At 44.2% G+C, this 13,399-nt stretch overlaps 1 protein-coding gene across 1 annotated transcript in view; it reads right to left on the reverse strand.

Moving 5' to 3' along the window:
* Positions 1-2,021: 2,021 nt before the first annotated feature.
* The window catches only part of CRYBG1 (crystallin beta-gamma domain containing 1), a 44,854-nt gene continuing 33,476 nt past the window's right edge, over positions 2,022-13,399 (reverse strand). Inside the window, exons 18-21 of the mRNA XM_051613092.1 lie at positions 11,275-11,398; positions 9,178-9,336; positions 6,195-6,357; positions 2,022-2,469 (exon numbers count right to left, since the gene is read on the reverse strand). Coding sequence (XP_051469052.1) covers positions 2,381-2,469; positions 6,195-6,357; positions 9,178-9,336; positions 11,275-11,398 — 535 coding nt within the window. The 3' untranslated portion in view covers positions 2,022-2,380. The remainder of the gene's footprint in view (positions 2,470-6,194; positions 6,358-9,177; positions 9,337-11,274; positions 11,399-13,399) is intronic.

Raw genomic sequence — 13,399 nt, forward strand, 5'->3', positions numbered from 1 at the left:
AGTTGCTGTCTCAAGACTGGTGCTTTAATCTTGATAAGGCCAATCTCTCACGGTATAACTCATTTGAGCAGAAGGATGGAACAAAAAAAATCAGTCTCTAACTGATGATTCCTCTAACTGCCCAACTCCTGGCACAGATTCAGCTGATGACAGTGTTTATGCAGGTAGGCTGGACATCATTTTGTCAGTAAACAGGAGACCCTGTCCCTGCCCTGCCTCCTGGCCCTGATGGTTGGTCAACTGGAGGGTGTGTCTGTTGGTCTGGTTTTAAACTTACCAGCTGGCCAGAGATGGGCCATGGAGTGACTTCCCTCACACAGGCAGATGCAAGGAAAGTGGTAACCTCTGAATTGAGAGCTGCACGTTGACCTTGCTGCAGCAACAGTGATGGAAAAACTGTATCATGCAGCATTTCCACAGGGGGATAGAAGCAGCAACCACCTCAACTGTGGCCCCACCTACAAATGCACAGAACAGGTGCTTGTATAGGAGAAGCATCACAAGTTGCCCAAAGAGGTGGCAGAAGCCCCATCCCTGGAGACATTCCAGGCTTGAGGCTCTGAGCAACCTGATCTAGCTAAAAAGGTCCCTGTGCACTGCAGGGTGGGCTGGACTAGATGAGTTTTAATGTCCTTTCCAACCCCAGACATTCTGTGAGTCTATGATTCCTTGGAGCCTGGAGCTGCCCTACACCCTGTATTCACTCATTAGCTGCTGCAGGAATGATGGACAGAGAAGGGCACAAGACAGAAGCAAAACTGTAAAATGTCACCTTTCTGCTTTAAAAATAATTTCAATTAAAGGTTACCTAAGTTAAATTTATTTGTAAAATGCTATATCATATATATAGCAAGAGCACATCAATATGACAAAGTACCACTGTCTGGAACCAGTAACAACACTTTTTCTAGGAAGAACTGAAAGCAGCACATTTCAGAGCAATGAAACTTCAAGTGTGTCTGTACAAAAGGAGGAGAATCAGGAAGGCACTTCCTCTAGGTTGGTAACAACAAAAGCACCAGTATCCTTTGAGGCAACAAAATAGTCATGAAAATGTTAATTTTAAACAGACTTACTATGCAAGACAAAGGCCTGGATGCTCCTAGGAGCAGCTTGAAGTAACACTGGTCTAAGCCAGAACAAAACACAGCAGCATAGTACAAGATTTTGTTTGTATTTTACCTTTTTGCCAACATTATTAAGGAAAACTAACACGACCAGGTGATGAGCAGGGCAACAGAAGAACCTCCTGCAGTCACTCCTGTGTCTGACTTGTCATAACCTCCTTACTAAACCAGCAGGGTTTCCTTTGAACAGCCCTGGCTCTGCCCCTTTCTGACACTTCTGCCCTCCACAGCCCTTGCTCTCCAACAGCACCAGAAATACTTGGGATTCTGGCATTTTCCAAAGCAAACCCAACAGGCAGTGGCTGGGAAGCTTCATAACCACAGTGCTGGGGTGCTGCTGCAGTATCTTTAGTGATATTTTTCCCTAAGAATTACTGTTTTTCTGTATGATTTTGGGGTTCAGGAAGACTACTTGCTGGAACTGTTTTAAAAGGTAAAAAAAATTGACTTGGCAAAGAAGTAAAATACCCATAACTCAAAAAGTTAGGCAGCCTAGAAGATGGGCAAGTTCTTCACATTCCAATACATCCTTTTGCCAGCCCTCTTTTCCCTAACCTATCTACTGATGTACATCATCTCTACATGAGAAAAATCTATTTTTTTTTCCTTAATTTAGGATTTACTATATTAGCATACTAACTATATTTGAAGCCACGTTCAAAATACTTTGGCTGTGCTGTGCTGACAGTCTTTACCCTGGCAGCAAACTTAACTTTCTTCCAGTGAAACAAATATATTAATTTCTGGGAGTGAATATTTCTCTATACTACAGCCCACAGGTCCAAGCTGCTGTACTCATACACACTGCACTCCTGTCCTTGATAAAGTGAGTTTTAATGATTATTTTTTTTAGCTCTTCTCTCATTTAAAGAAAAAAACAAAACAAAACAACAACAGACTTTTATAATAATTTAGAATTGTGCTTATTAACTGTTCTGGATTAACTACTCACTGACACACTCCATGGGGTCTCTCCCACCTTTAGTTCTTCCACTCTAGCCAGAGGCACACTACCATTCTATCTCCCATTGAGTTGTGATTAATTAAAAAATGGAAAGGATGAGAGATACTCAAGCCTGTAAAGGAATAATCATCTTAGGAGAGCTGAAATCATTCTGTTGCTTGTTCTTTTTAAAATGGCAAAGACCAGACCAAACTCTCATCGTCGATCCAGTATCCCTCAGAGGTGGCAGTGCCAATCCTGGTGTCTGGAATTGTGGCTCATTCAAATGTCATCCTTGCTTGTTTTGAGTTTATACCACCAGTGGTTCCCAGCACTGTGTGAGCCTCTCTTCGTTGACCGTGTTGACAACGACGTGGTCACGATCGTACTGGGCACCTCCTGTCAAGACACAGGGCAAAGAGTGTAGGTTATCTCTGAAACATCAGACATGTAACTCCAGGTTTCAGGAAGTGCTGGTGTAGGTGGTTTCTCTTCGAGGCACTGAGAAGACAAACTCATTTTCATCATTGCCTGCTTTTGGAATGGACTTTGAAACCAGGGAGCCTGCCTGTTCCTCCCCACCCCTTCAGTAATTCAGCACCTGGGCTTTTTCAGCCTGGATGGGAAAGGAAGGACACAGCAACACAACCAGGTGTGGCTCCTTTGAGACTTGTCACTCCCCAAAAGGCAAACCTGGCTGCTCAGTGTCCCCTCAACATCTGTCACTTTGCTCTCCAGAGGATGCTCACCCAGTGAAAGAAGTCCTGCTGCTACCAGACAAGGCACTGTGACCACAGCAGGGACAAGGCCTGGTGCTCATGTACTCTGTGCCATTATAATCCTGTATTTTGACCAGCTGCATCACAAGTTGCTACACACAGAGCATCACCCAAAGCCCAAGCTGTTTCCACTGGCAGCAGAACAGCTCTGAATGCAAAATATGACCCTTAATTTAGTCACTTGATGCAACGCCCAACACGTTCCCACCAAAGAGCACCAGTAACATTCTGACTTAAGAAACCTGGGAGCAAAGAAACAACCAGAGCTGGAAGTCAGGCTGACATTCTGTTTCTCAGCTCAGACCCCATGTAGTACAACACACCTGCCACAGTGAGCAGTATTCCCACTGGAAGCAGCTACCTGAGCCAACCATTTGCACAGAGCAGCAGGACACTCCTATGGACACTGTCTTTCCCTCTGCAGCCCTACAGCCTCACCCTCCCAGCATGAGCAGAAGACAAGCCCAGCAGCTGAAAGGGTATGAGTGGAACAAACATGGATTCTAGCAGATCTCAGAAATAAATATGCTGGGCAACTGGAGTCAGAATCATAGAATGGGGTTGGAAGGGACCCTTAAAAGTCATCTAGTCTGTGCAGTGCTCAGGGACCTTTTTAACTAGATCAGGTTGCTCAGAGCCTCCTCAAGCCTGACCACAGTAACAGGCAGTAAACAGCTCGTGATGATTACTTACCACAGAATCATAGAATGGTTTGGGTTGGAAAGGACCTTCAAGATCATCCAGTTCCAACCCCCTGCATGGGCAGGGACACCTCCCACCAGACCAGGTTGCTCAGAGCCCCATCCAACCTGCCCTTCAACACTGCCAGGGATGGGGCAGCCACAGCTTCCCTGGGCAACCTGGGCCAGGCTCTCACCACCCTCACACTTCAGAATTTCCTCCTCATGTCTCACCTAAATTTCCCCTCCTCCAGTTTTCATCCATTCCCCCTCATCCCATCCCTCCCTGCCCTTGTCCCAAGCCCCTTCCCAGCTTTCCTGGAGCCCCTTCAGGCACTGGAAGGTGCTCTGAGGTCTCCCTGGAGCCTTCTCCTCTTCAGGCTGAACAATCCCAGCCTGGAGTCCTGCATGGCAAGCACATTTAAGAGCTGCTCTCTGTACCAGCGAAATGCCACCTCAAGCACCAGAGCTGTTCTCTTCTGAGACTTGGGGGAGGTTTTCTGGTGCCCCTGTCCCAAATCAGAAAGCTCTATGAGAAGGTTAACACCAAGGCGAGTTCTCTTCTTGCCATCATCAGGCAGTTACTAAAAAGCAGCAGAGATACCCTCCAGAAATATTTGCAAAAGAAATATTTGCTTCAGAAAGAGGGGGAAAAGAAGGGAACACCACAGCAGATACTCCCACAGAAAGAAAAGCCCCAAAGCAGCAGCAGCTCCCCAACATAACACAAGCTGCACAGCTCAGTCACCACTGCAAGGACAAAGCCTGGTTTGTAAGTGGTGTCTGACAGAAGATAAACGTGTTATGGTGGGGAAAGATGGGTTGTTTTTTTTTTTCCCAGTAGCACAAGAAAGGATTTGCTGTGCCAGAGCCGTGCTCCTGGCTGAGCTCTGCCCTGGGGATCCACAAGGTGGCAGCGGTGGCTGCGCAGCTGAACCTCGACGGGCATCAGCTGAGGAATCTTCCTCGTGCTCATTTGTGGTCACAAAGGCATCAGAGCAACGGGCAGGAACAGGTAAAGATTCAAACAGAATCTAAATGTACCTCCCCTTTCTTGTTTAACGTACAGATTTGCTGTTTTTTAAAATTAAAAGCACATCTAGGCTTGTGTCACCAGCCCTGTCCCTTGTGAAGTTCTGCAGCTCCACATGCAGAACATGGAACTGCTTTTCACAGGATCAGCTGAAGACAAGGCAGCCTGACAGTGTTTCTGCTTGTCTGGTGCAACTCTGAAGTGACTCTGGAAAAAGGCATGTTGAGTCACTGTGACTGCTGCCCCCACAGCTGGGGTCTGTCTGAGAAGTTTATGAGGCTGAGAGAGCTGGGGTGTTCAGCCTGGAGAAGAGAAGGCTCCAGGGAGACCTGAGAGCACCTTCCAGTGCCTGAAGGGGCTCCAGGAAAGCTGGGGAGGGGCTTGGGACAAGGGCAGGGAGGGAGAGGACAAGGGGGAATGGATGAAAACTGGAGGAGGGGAGACTGAGGTGAGACATGAGGAGGAAATTCTGGAGTGTGAGGCTGGTGAGACCCTGGCCCAGGTTGCCCAGGGAAGCTGTGGCTGCCCCATCCCTGGCAGTGTTGAAGGGCAGGTTGGATGGGGCTTGGAGCAACCTGGGCTGGTGGGAGGTGTCCCTGCCCATGCAGGGGGTTGGAACCGGATGGTCTTGAAGGTCCCTTCCAACCCAAACCTTTCTGTGATTCTGTGGTAAGTAATCATCACAAGCTGTTTACTGCAGTAAAGAGAATGTGACTATTTGTGCCACTGTTGTATTATGGTCAGACATCAGATAACCATTTTCTCACAGTTCTCGTAGTTCTGTCCTTTTGAGTTCTGAAGTTTTGGCTGCTCCCTCTGGTTTTCTGTTGGTTTTGGTTTTGTAATTGCTGTAATTCATGCCACAGCATCAATGTGACATTCATTTTACACCAGCTAACACTATTAACAGCTATAGAAAACCATTACTCCCCCCACCCAAAAACACAGAGCTCTGTAAGAACATCTGATCATGCTCATTCTGCTGATCATTCCACTTGTTGCTATTCCAGACTTCCCATGAAACCATTAAAACCAAGTTCAGAAACAAAGTCTACATGAATCAAACTGCTGTGACAAAAGGGACTGTGAAACACACTAAGTGCACACAGCTCTGAGGCTGTTGTGGCAGGATCTCATGTTGGCAATCAAGGCACAGCCATTAATAAACAAATGAAAAGACTTTTTGCATCTAATCACATCACTGCTCAAGCCTGTCTCTGCTCTCCTAATATCCTTTGGCTATTGCATCTACAACTACTATGTAAGAAAATTTGCTCTATACAAATGAAAGGTAATGAGAAGCTGGGGCTTTCTTGCCTCAGCATTTTAAAGACATTCTATTAACATCACCCAGTGCCACGTAAAATTAACTGAGGGTATCTGCAGTGAGTGGACACTGGGAATACAAGATAAGCTAGTACTGTGAGTTACTAAGCTCTGTGCAGGAGAAATGAAATGAGGTCTCAGGGCTTGTATAATTCAGGAGGTCAGACTAGCTCATCGGGTCCTTTTTGAGCCCTGATTAAATTAACTACAACACCATCCCTTAATTTATAGGCACGTTTAGTGCCTATCCCACTGCAAATACCATGTATTTAAGACACAACGTAATGAGATAACACATTTGCTTACCTTTGATATCTAAAACCAGCTTGGGCTTCATCTTGCTATAAATCCTGCCATCGGGACTAATGTGCCAATATTGTTTGTCTTCGTTCCTCTCAAATGACAGACCAAGTTTAGAGCCAGGAGTTATAAGATTTCCAACAATTGTCAAGCAGCAATCCTCTGCCATCTGTAGCATCAGAGAGGCAACACCAATTATTCAAAACTGCCTTAACTTCTGGTATCCACTGTTTTTCAATCAGATAGGAGAGATGTCAGCAGGTGAGAAGAGAATCTAGGAAGAACTCTCCCTAAAGGAATGGATCTTTGCCCCAAATTCAAGACTGCTCGTTTTTCTTTTCTTCCTGTTCCTGCTGACACTCTCCACTACTAAGAACATTAAAACAATCATGCTCTATCAGATCAGAAGATACAATTAGCACCTGCCTCTAGAGGTGGCCAACAACAGGTGCCAGGGAAGACTGCACTCACTCTGCTCCTCTCTGCTGCACATTCCTGGGAATGTCCCCCACTCTACAGCAACTTCCAGCCCAGAGCCTGCAGAGCTGGTACCTTTACTACTCAAGATGGTTTCTGTCCTGTTTGTAAATGTGTTAGTCACTACCCACTGAGCTCAGTAGAACCCTTTGAAATGAACATCCTTCTGTACCAAACCCTTCTGTGGCAAGCAGTTCCAAACCTTAACTACTGCTTTAAAAATACATATTTGATAGGCAACTACTAGATCTATTTGATGCTCTCCTGACTCCCCTTTTCCCTCCCTTATTTAAAGGGATGTCTCATCCATGCTGTTTGCAGAGACTTCAATCATACCATCTCTCAAACTGCCCCCTTTGCAGGCTAAAAACTCCTAGCTATTTCACCTCTTCCTTGCACAGAAGCCTTCCATCTCCTCCACACATCATTTTTTTTATTCTTTAATTGTTTCTAGTTCTGCAGTAACCTTTGGAGATAACGGGCACAACTGCACAGCACCACGTGTGTGAATTCCACAGTGTATCACAATAATAACTCCTTCTTTGTGTTATGTTCTTTTCCTAGTCCTTTGTATTACTTGATTTCAAAACTCTGCACATGTCCCTCTGGTTTAATAAAGAACTGGCAACAATCAAACTTACTTGAAAAGAGTATTAAGGCTGTATTAGTAGTACGTTACAGTTTATTCCAACTGATCACCATAAGCCACCTTGTAGCTTCTGAATGGACTTCAGTGGCAGATTAAACAAACATATGGCCTTAAATTACTAAAACTACAGTTTTGAAAAAGCAGCAGTTCCTACTATTCATAACCTAGAATTGAAGTAAGTCGATTTTAGTTCTGCAGTTCTGAAATCCTCATCTGTACCTAAAAATGTTCCTAATGGCACTTTGAAGACTCAGCTTACACATTAGTTCCACTAGGCCACTACTTCATCCATCTCCAAGAAACTCATGAAGAGTGAGGAGACCTGAATTCCTACTTGCTGTTCCTCTCTGTTTCTGACTAAATAAGCAGAATGACTTTTACATCCTGCCTACTGGTTATCCCCCCTCCCTTAAACACAGCCCCTCCTTGGCAACCTCAGGCATCCCTCCAGGTTCTGTGACTCAAGCCAGTGACACGACCTGAGCTTAGAGAAGAAAGGCACAAGTTCTTCCACTGACCCATGTCTGCCTATGTGTACACACTTACCCACCCACAAGCTTTATTTTCCTTTTAAAAATGTGGTGAAAACCACATTTTTTTTTTGGTGCAAAGCACATGCACTGCCATGCAAGAGAAAGATGGCAGAGGTCTGGAGGGGTTCAGTCATTTAAGAGCAACGTTACCACCTTCCACTCTGCACTGAGCTACTGGATTGCCACACAGCACGAGCTGGGTGTTCTCTGTGCACAGAGGAACTGCCTCCTGAGACACAGAGATGGGGACAAAACCCAGGAGCATTTTTCCAAAGCTATATGATACCACTCTGTCTTGATACAAATGCTTTCAGTGCAATGTCTGAGGCACTGTCAAGAGAGAAGTCTTTTGTGTACAATATTAAAGCTTTTAGCTTACTTTGCATCATTTTGCTGTCTACACAAATCCCTTTTTACTACTGGATGTGTCCTGCAAACATGTCCAAACAATGCCTTAGCTTATTAACAGCAAGATTCTTCCCTCCAGCACAGATGACATAGTTATAAATGGCTCCTTTGAAGTTATACAATCCTATAGAAAAAGTTCACATGATTCTTTGCAGTCAAGCTGTTTAACAGTATTAAAGTAACTTAATTTTCTTTGGCTGGCATCCCTACCTAAGACTGTTCATGCTTAAATGTTATGAACTGTGCATACCTCTCCTCACCTCAATGACAATTCACACATGATGAGCTTTGTGGACTGTGAGAAAAGTAGAAGTTCATTTGGAAACATGTACAGAGGAACAGAAAAGGGATTAATTCAACAAATACAGACATAACCAGAAAAAAATCCACAAAAAAAACCAAACCAACCTCCAAAACCAGAGCAGGATTTTACCTTTAAGATTGCCTGAATGCAGAAGAGGATACAACTCACACTGATTGAACTAGTATGCAGAGTTCAAAGCATTATCAGGAAGGTTCTGCATTTTAAAAGGTCTCCTTTGCTTGAACACTTCTGTGGTATTTTCGTTGTGGAGAAAGAGGGCATGAAAGTGGAAGGAGCTCATGAAGAGCAAGACAATCTTCTGGCATTGATTGTACTTATGAAACTATTATTCTTTGGTGGAAAAGTAAATGATAACCAAAATCTATCAAAAATTTCCATTACCTCAAAAAAGGTATCATACAACTAGTTTACATCACCTAAAAAGCCAGAGCTCAGTTAAAAAAAAAACCCAGCAACAAAACAACTCCCTACAAGAAGCTTGTATTATAGCTGAAACAGAGTAAGTCTATAAAATAAATGATGATACAGTAGGCAGTGAGTTCAGAAAGCCCTACTCCTGGAGAGGAAATGAGAAAACTGACTGAAATTGAACCTCACCCGGCACCTTATGAATCCATCCTGGTAAAGCCAAATTTGATCATCTGAGTTTGTATCTTCTGCAACCTGTATTCTGAGAAGATTCAGGTTGTCTAAGTTTCCATCAGCTGACACAAACTTTCCTGTTTCCTTGTTTCTCAGCCTGAAGTACACACGTTTCTGCAGGAAACAACAGAAATCTTAAACCACAGTCTGAGCACAGAACACACAACACACCCTGCTCTGGTTAACTTCAGAGCAAGCCCTGCTCAGTGCTCAGGGAACTGCTGGAGAGAGTCCAGGGGAGGGTGACAAAGATGACTGGGGGGTTGGAGCATCTCCCTGATGAGGAAAAGCTGAGGGAGCTGGGGCTGTTCAGCCTGGAGAGGAGAAGGCTGAGGACAGACCTTATCAATGCCCACAAGTGTCTGAGGGTGGGTGCAGGGAGGCTGGAGCCAGACCCTGCTCAGCAGTGCCCAGGGACAGGACGAGGGGCAACGGGCACAGGCTGGAACATGGGAAGTGCCCCTGAAAGATGGGGAGAAACTTCTTGGCTGTGAGGGTGACAGAGCCCTGGGACAGGCTGCCCAGGGGGGCTGTGGAGTCCCCTTCTCTGCAGATATTCAACCCCCTGGATGCAGCCCTGTGGGATGTGCTCCAGGGGATCCTGCTGGAGTGGGGGTTGGACTGGATGATCTCTAGAGCTTCCTGCCAACTCTGCTGACTTCTATAGGTGCTCTTGGCTTTCATACATGTGCAGTGCTGCTTATCTCACTGGCAGCAAGTATGACACTGCACACCCATGCTGAGCTTGTTACACATTAATGGTTCTGTTTAGACAAGCTCCCAGCTAGGGCAGTCAACATGCAAAATTCCTAACTCTGCTTGAGGACAGACCAAGACAGCACCACAACAGTTAGGAAATGCATTTCGTTACAGGTACAAGTCATGTGTGCTTTAGAAAAAGTTGTTTCCTCAATAAAATACGTTTCAGTAAGAACTTCAAATGTTAAAGCTCTTAGGATTGCAGCAGCACTGGACCAAATGCTCCTTATACTGTGTCCTTGTACTGTGTCCAACTCTGGAAGACCCAGTGTAAGAAGGACATGGAGCTGTTGGAGACAGTCCAGAGGAGGCCACAGAGATGATCCTTGGGCTGGAGCAGCTCTGCTCTGGAGACAGGCTGGGAGAGTTGGGGTGTTCAGCCTGGAGAAGAGAAGGCTCCAGGGAGACCTTAGAGCACCTTCCAGTGCCTGAAGGGGCTCCAGGAAAGCTGGGGAGGGGCTTGGGACAAGGGCAGGGAGGGAGAGGACAAGGGGGGATGGACAAAAACTGGAGGAGGGGAGATTGAGGTGAGACATGAGGAGGAAATTCTGGAGTGTGAGGGTGGTGGGACCCTGGCCCAGGTTGCCCAGGGAAGCTGTGGCTGCCCCATCCCTGGCAGTGTTGAAGGGCAGGTTGGATGGGGCTTTGGACAACCTGGTCTGGTGGGAGGTGTCCCTGCCCATGCAGGGTTTTGGGACTGGATGATCTTGAAGGTCCCTTCCAACCCAAACCTTTTTGTGATTATTTATAGAACAAGACAAAAAAGATACCACAAGAATAAGTTCTGCATTAGATTTGCAAATTATTCTACCAAATAATATACAGGGAAGGACTTTCCCCCCTAAAATCAACACAAAATCACTACTAAATGAAGTATCCCATTTTGTTGACCAGTTTTCTTCTTGTTCCAAAAAGAATGCAGATAGTACAGACAGTGTGCTAGTAACCAGTTTATGTGCTAATTATAAAACAACTTAAAGTTATTTAGATACAGTAGCTTTAGCCATTGCTTGTTAAAACAATTCAGCCAATCTTTACATGCTGTCTTCTATGCTTTGGTTTAAAGCCTGCTTAATGAACAGTTGGAGCAGTACAACTGCAAAGCCATGTAGCATAATCAAATAGCTTTAATTACAAGCAAAACTGTAGAGCTATTTCTTCTCACAACTGCCATTGCTGAGGCTTGTGACATGCATCCAGAATGTACCATTGGTTTCAACTCTGTAATATTCCCCCAACCCCATGACAAAATACAAATTAGTCCTTGAACATCTCATGTCAGAGCCTACTCACCTGCAGTAAAGGTCTCAGGGAACCTATCTGACAACAGCCACTCACTTTATACCAGTCTGGTATTTCACTGGGTGATAACAACATCTGACGTCCCCTGTAATTACTGTGCTCATAAATTATCCATCTATAAGGGAGAAAAAAGAAAAAGACAGAATGCTTTTACTGCTTTGGAATCAACAAGTGGGTTTAATAAAAATCTGTCCTACAAAGTAATGTTTAGCTCTGGAAAGCCAATGCCCTTCTTTTTATCAAGACTTCAACTATAATAAAATCTGATTCAGATAATCTGCATGAAGGTGAGTAGGCTGGAGTTCACATTTTAAAATCCTGTTACTTGAAAATTACCTGCTGAATGAAACAAAGCATTTTCTTAATCTCATTAAATCTCCTTAAAAGGAGAACCCAACTTGTAGACACCATCTATTCTCCAGAGGTACTGTGACTCCTCAAGGAGAGTCTGTGTACGTGGCAGCTACAGCTGCTGCACATGCTGGATTGCTGTGGGTGCAGAGCCAGAAGATTTTTGTGTCTCCATTTGGATGGGCCTGAACCACACGGGAAAGAACTCTTAGGGATGCAGATTGCAATCACCAAACACTGAACCACAATAGGGTGAAGTTCTCTAGGGTATTTTGATAGAGGTTTTATGTCAGGGCACCTTTCTTCTTTCCTGTTGCTTTCTTTCCTCTGACTGATGGGTCAGCACATGTCTGGATCCAGAGCAGCACACTCACCTTAATTTAGGTGCTTTTTTCACAGCCTAATGAACATCTATCCCCAGGTACAGAATTAAAAGAATCATAAACAGATGTCTCTTAGCAAAGGAAGAGAAGAAAACACCTCCAATAAGCAAGGCAGTAGGGGCAAGGACACTCTCAAACCTGTACTTTGACACATTTCAGCAGCTGACACTACTATAATTGAATCAGAATTTTCATATCATAATCTATACAATTCTAGAGATCAACCAGATAAAACATATATATTCATCAGACAGGAAGCATGCACAATTCCTTGCTCCAATACCTGGAATCATGGTAACCACGCTATTGGCAAAGTAATTTGATGTTTGACTTCATGTTTTGGAAAGTGAGAAGTAACACTATTGTGGTTATGGTGAAGGACACTGAAATCTCAGGAGACTTAAGAATATGGATCATGTACCTTTTCTTAAGGCCTTTATGTTTCAAACTTCAGCTCAGTGTGCTAAGGAAACCCTCTGACAAGTTTATCCAGATGGGGAAAATGGTTAGCTCTACACATCTGGTATTAGCTATCCACTTGAGGGCACCCTTAAGTTGTCCAACAGGATCTCTGTAGCACACACACCTTGGGAATTTACCTCTTCAAAATAACATATTTGAATGCAAAGCAACAGTTCAGATGGATCTATCAGTAAAGAATAACTCATGTTCTTTGAGTTAGAAAAAAACTGAACACAACTTGGGGCAAGGATCTTGGAGGTAAAGACCAACAGGAAAAAAAACACAAAAAAAGAAATTTTAACAGATCTGCTGGAACACTGGAAGATAGTAACAGTGGTTTCCAAAATGCTTCCAGACAGTTTTGAAACTTCATCACAGAGTAGTTTTTATGTGAATTTCAGAAGTAAATGTAGAGAACACAACTGCCTAAAAATAGCCAACAAATGTAACTGCTATATTCACAACAAGAGTCTGACCCAATTCCTGAAGCAAAAGGGATCATTACATGGTCAGGCTTAGGCTTGATGGGACTATAAGCAATCTGGTCTAGCTGGATATGTCCCTGATTACTGTAAGGGGGTAGGACTAGATGACCTCTATAGTCCCTTCCAACCCAAGACATTCTATGATTCTATTCTCTGATCCTATGATCATCACTAAATGTCAAAAGGGCATCAATGATCTGGCTGCACGACTGTGTCCATAGTATCTGGGTAAAAGGATGAACATGAAGACTTATTAAGACATTTTGAACTTATAACACATGACACAGATCACAGGCTGAAGGATTTTTTTTTGATTGAGACCTAAACCAGGAGCACAGAAATTTGCTTTAAGAATGCTATGCAAGCTGGCTTTTATAATATGGCATGAGAGAAGACACCAGTTTACTTGTGAGCTTCATACAAACTAATTCCAAC

This window comes from Apus apus, chromosome 3 (genome assembly GCF_020740795.1).
Source record: "Apus apus isolate bApuApu2 chromosome 3, bApuApu2.pri.cur, whole genome shotgun sequence".
In the NCBI taxonomy this organism is placed as follows: Eukaryota; Metazoa; Chordata; class Aves; order Apodiformes; family Apodidae; genus Apus; species Apus apus.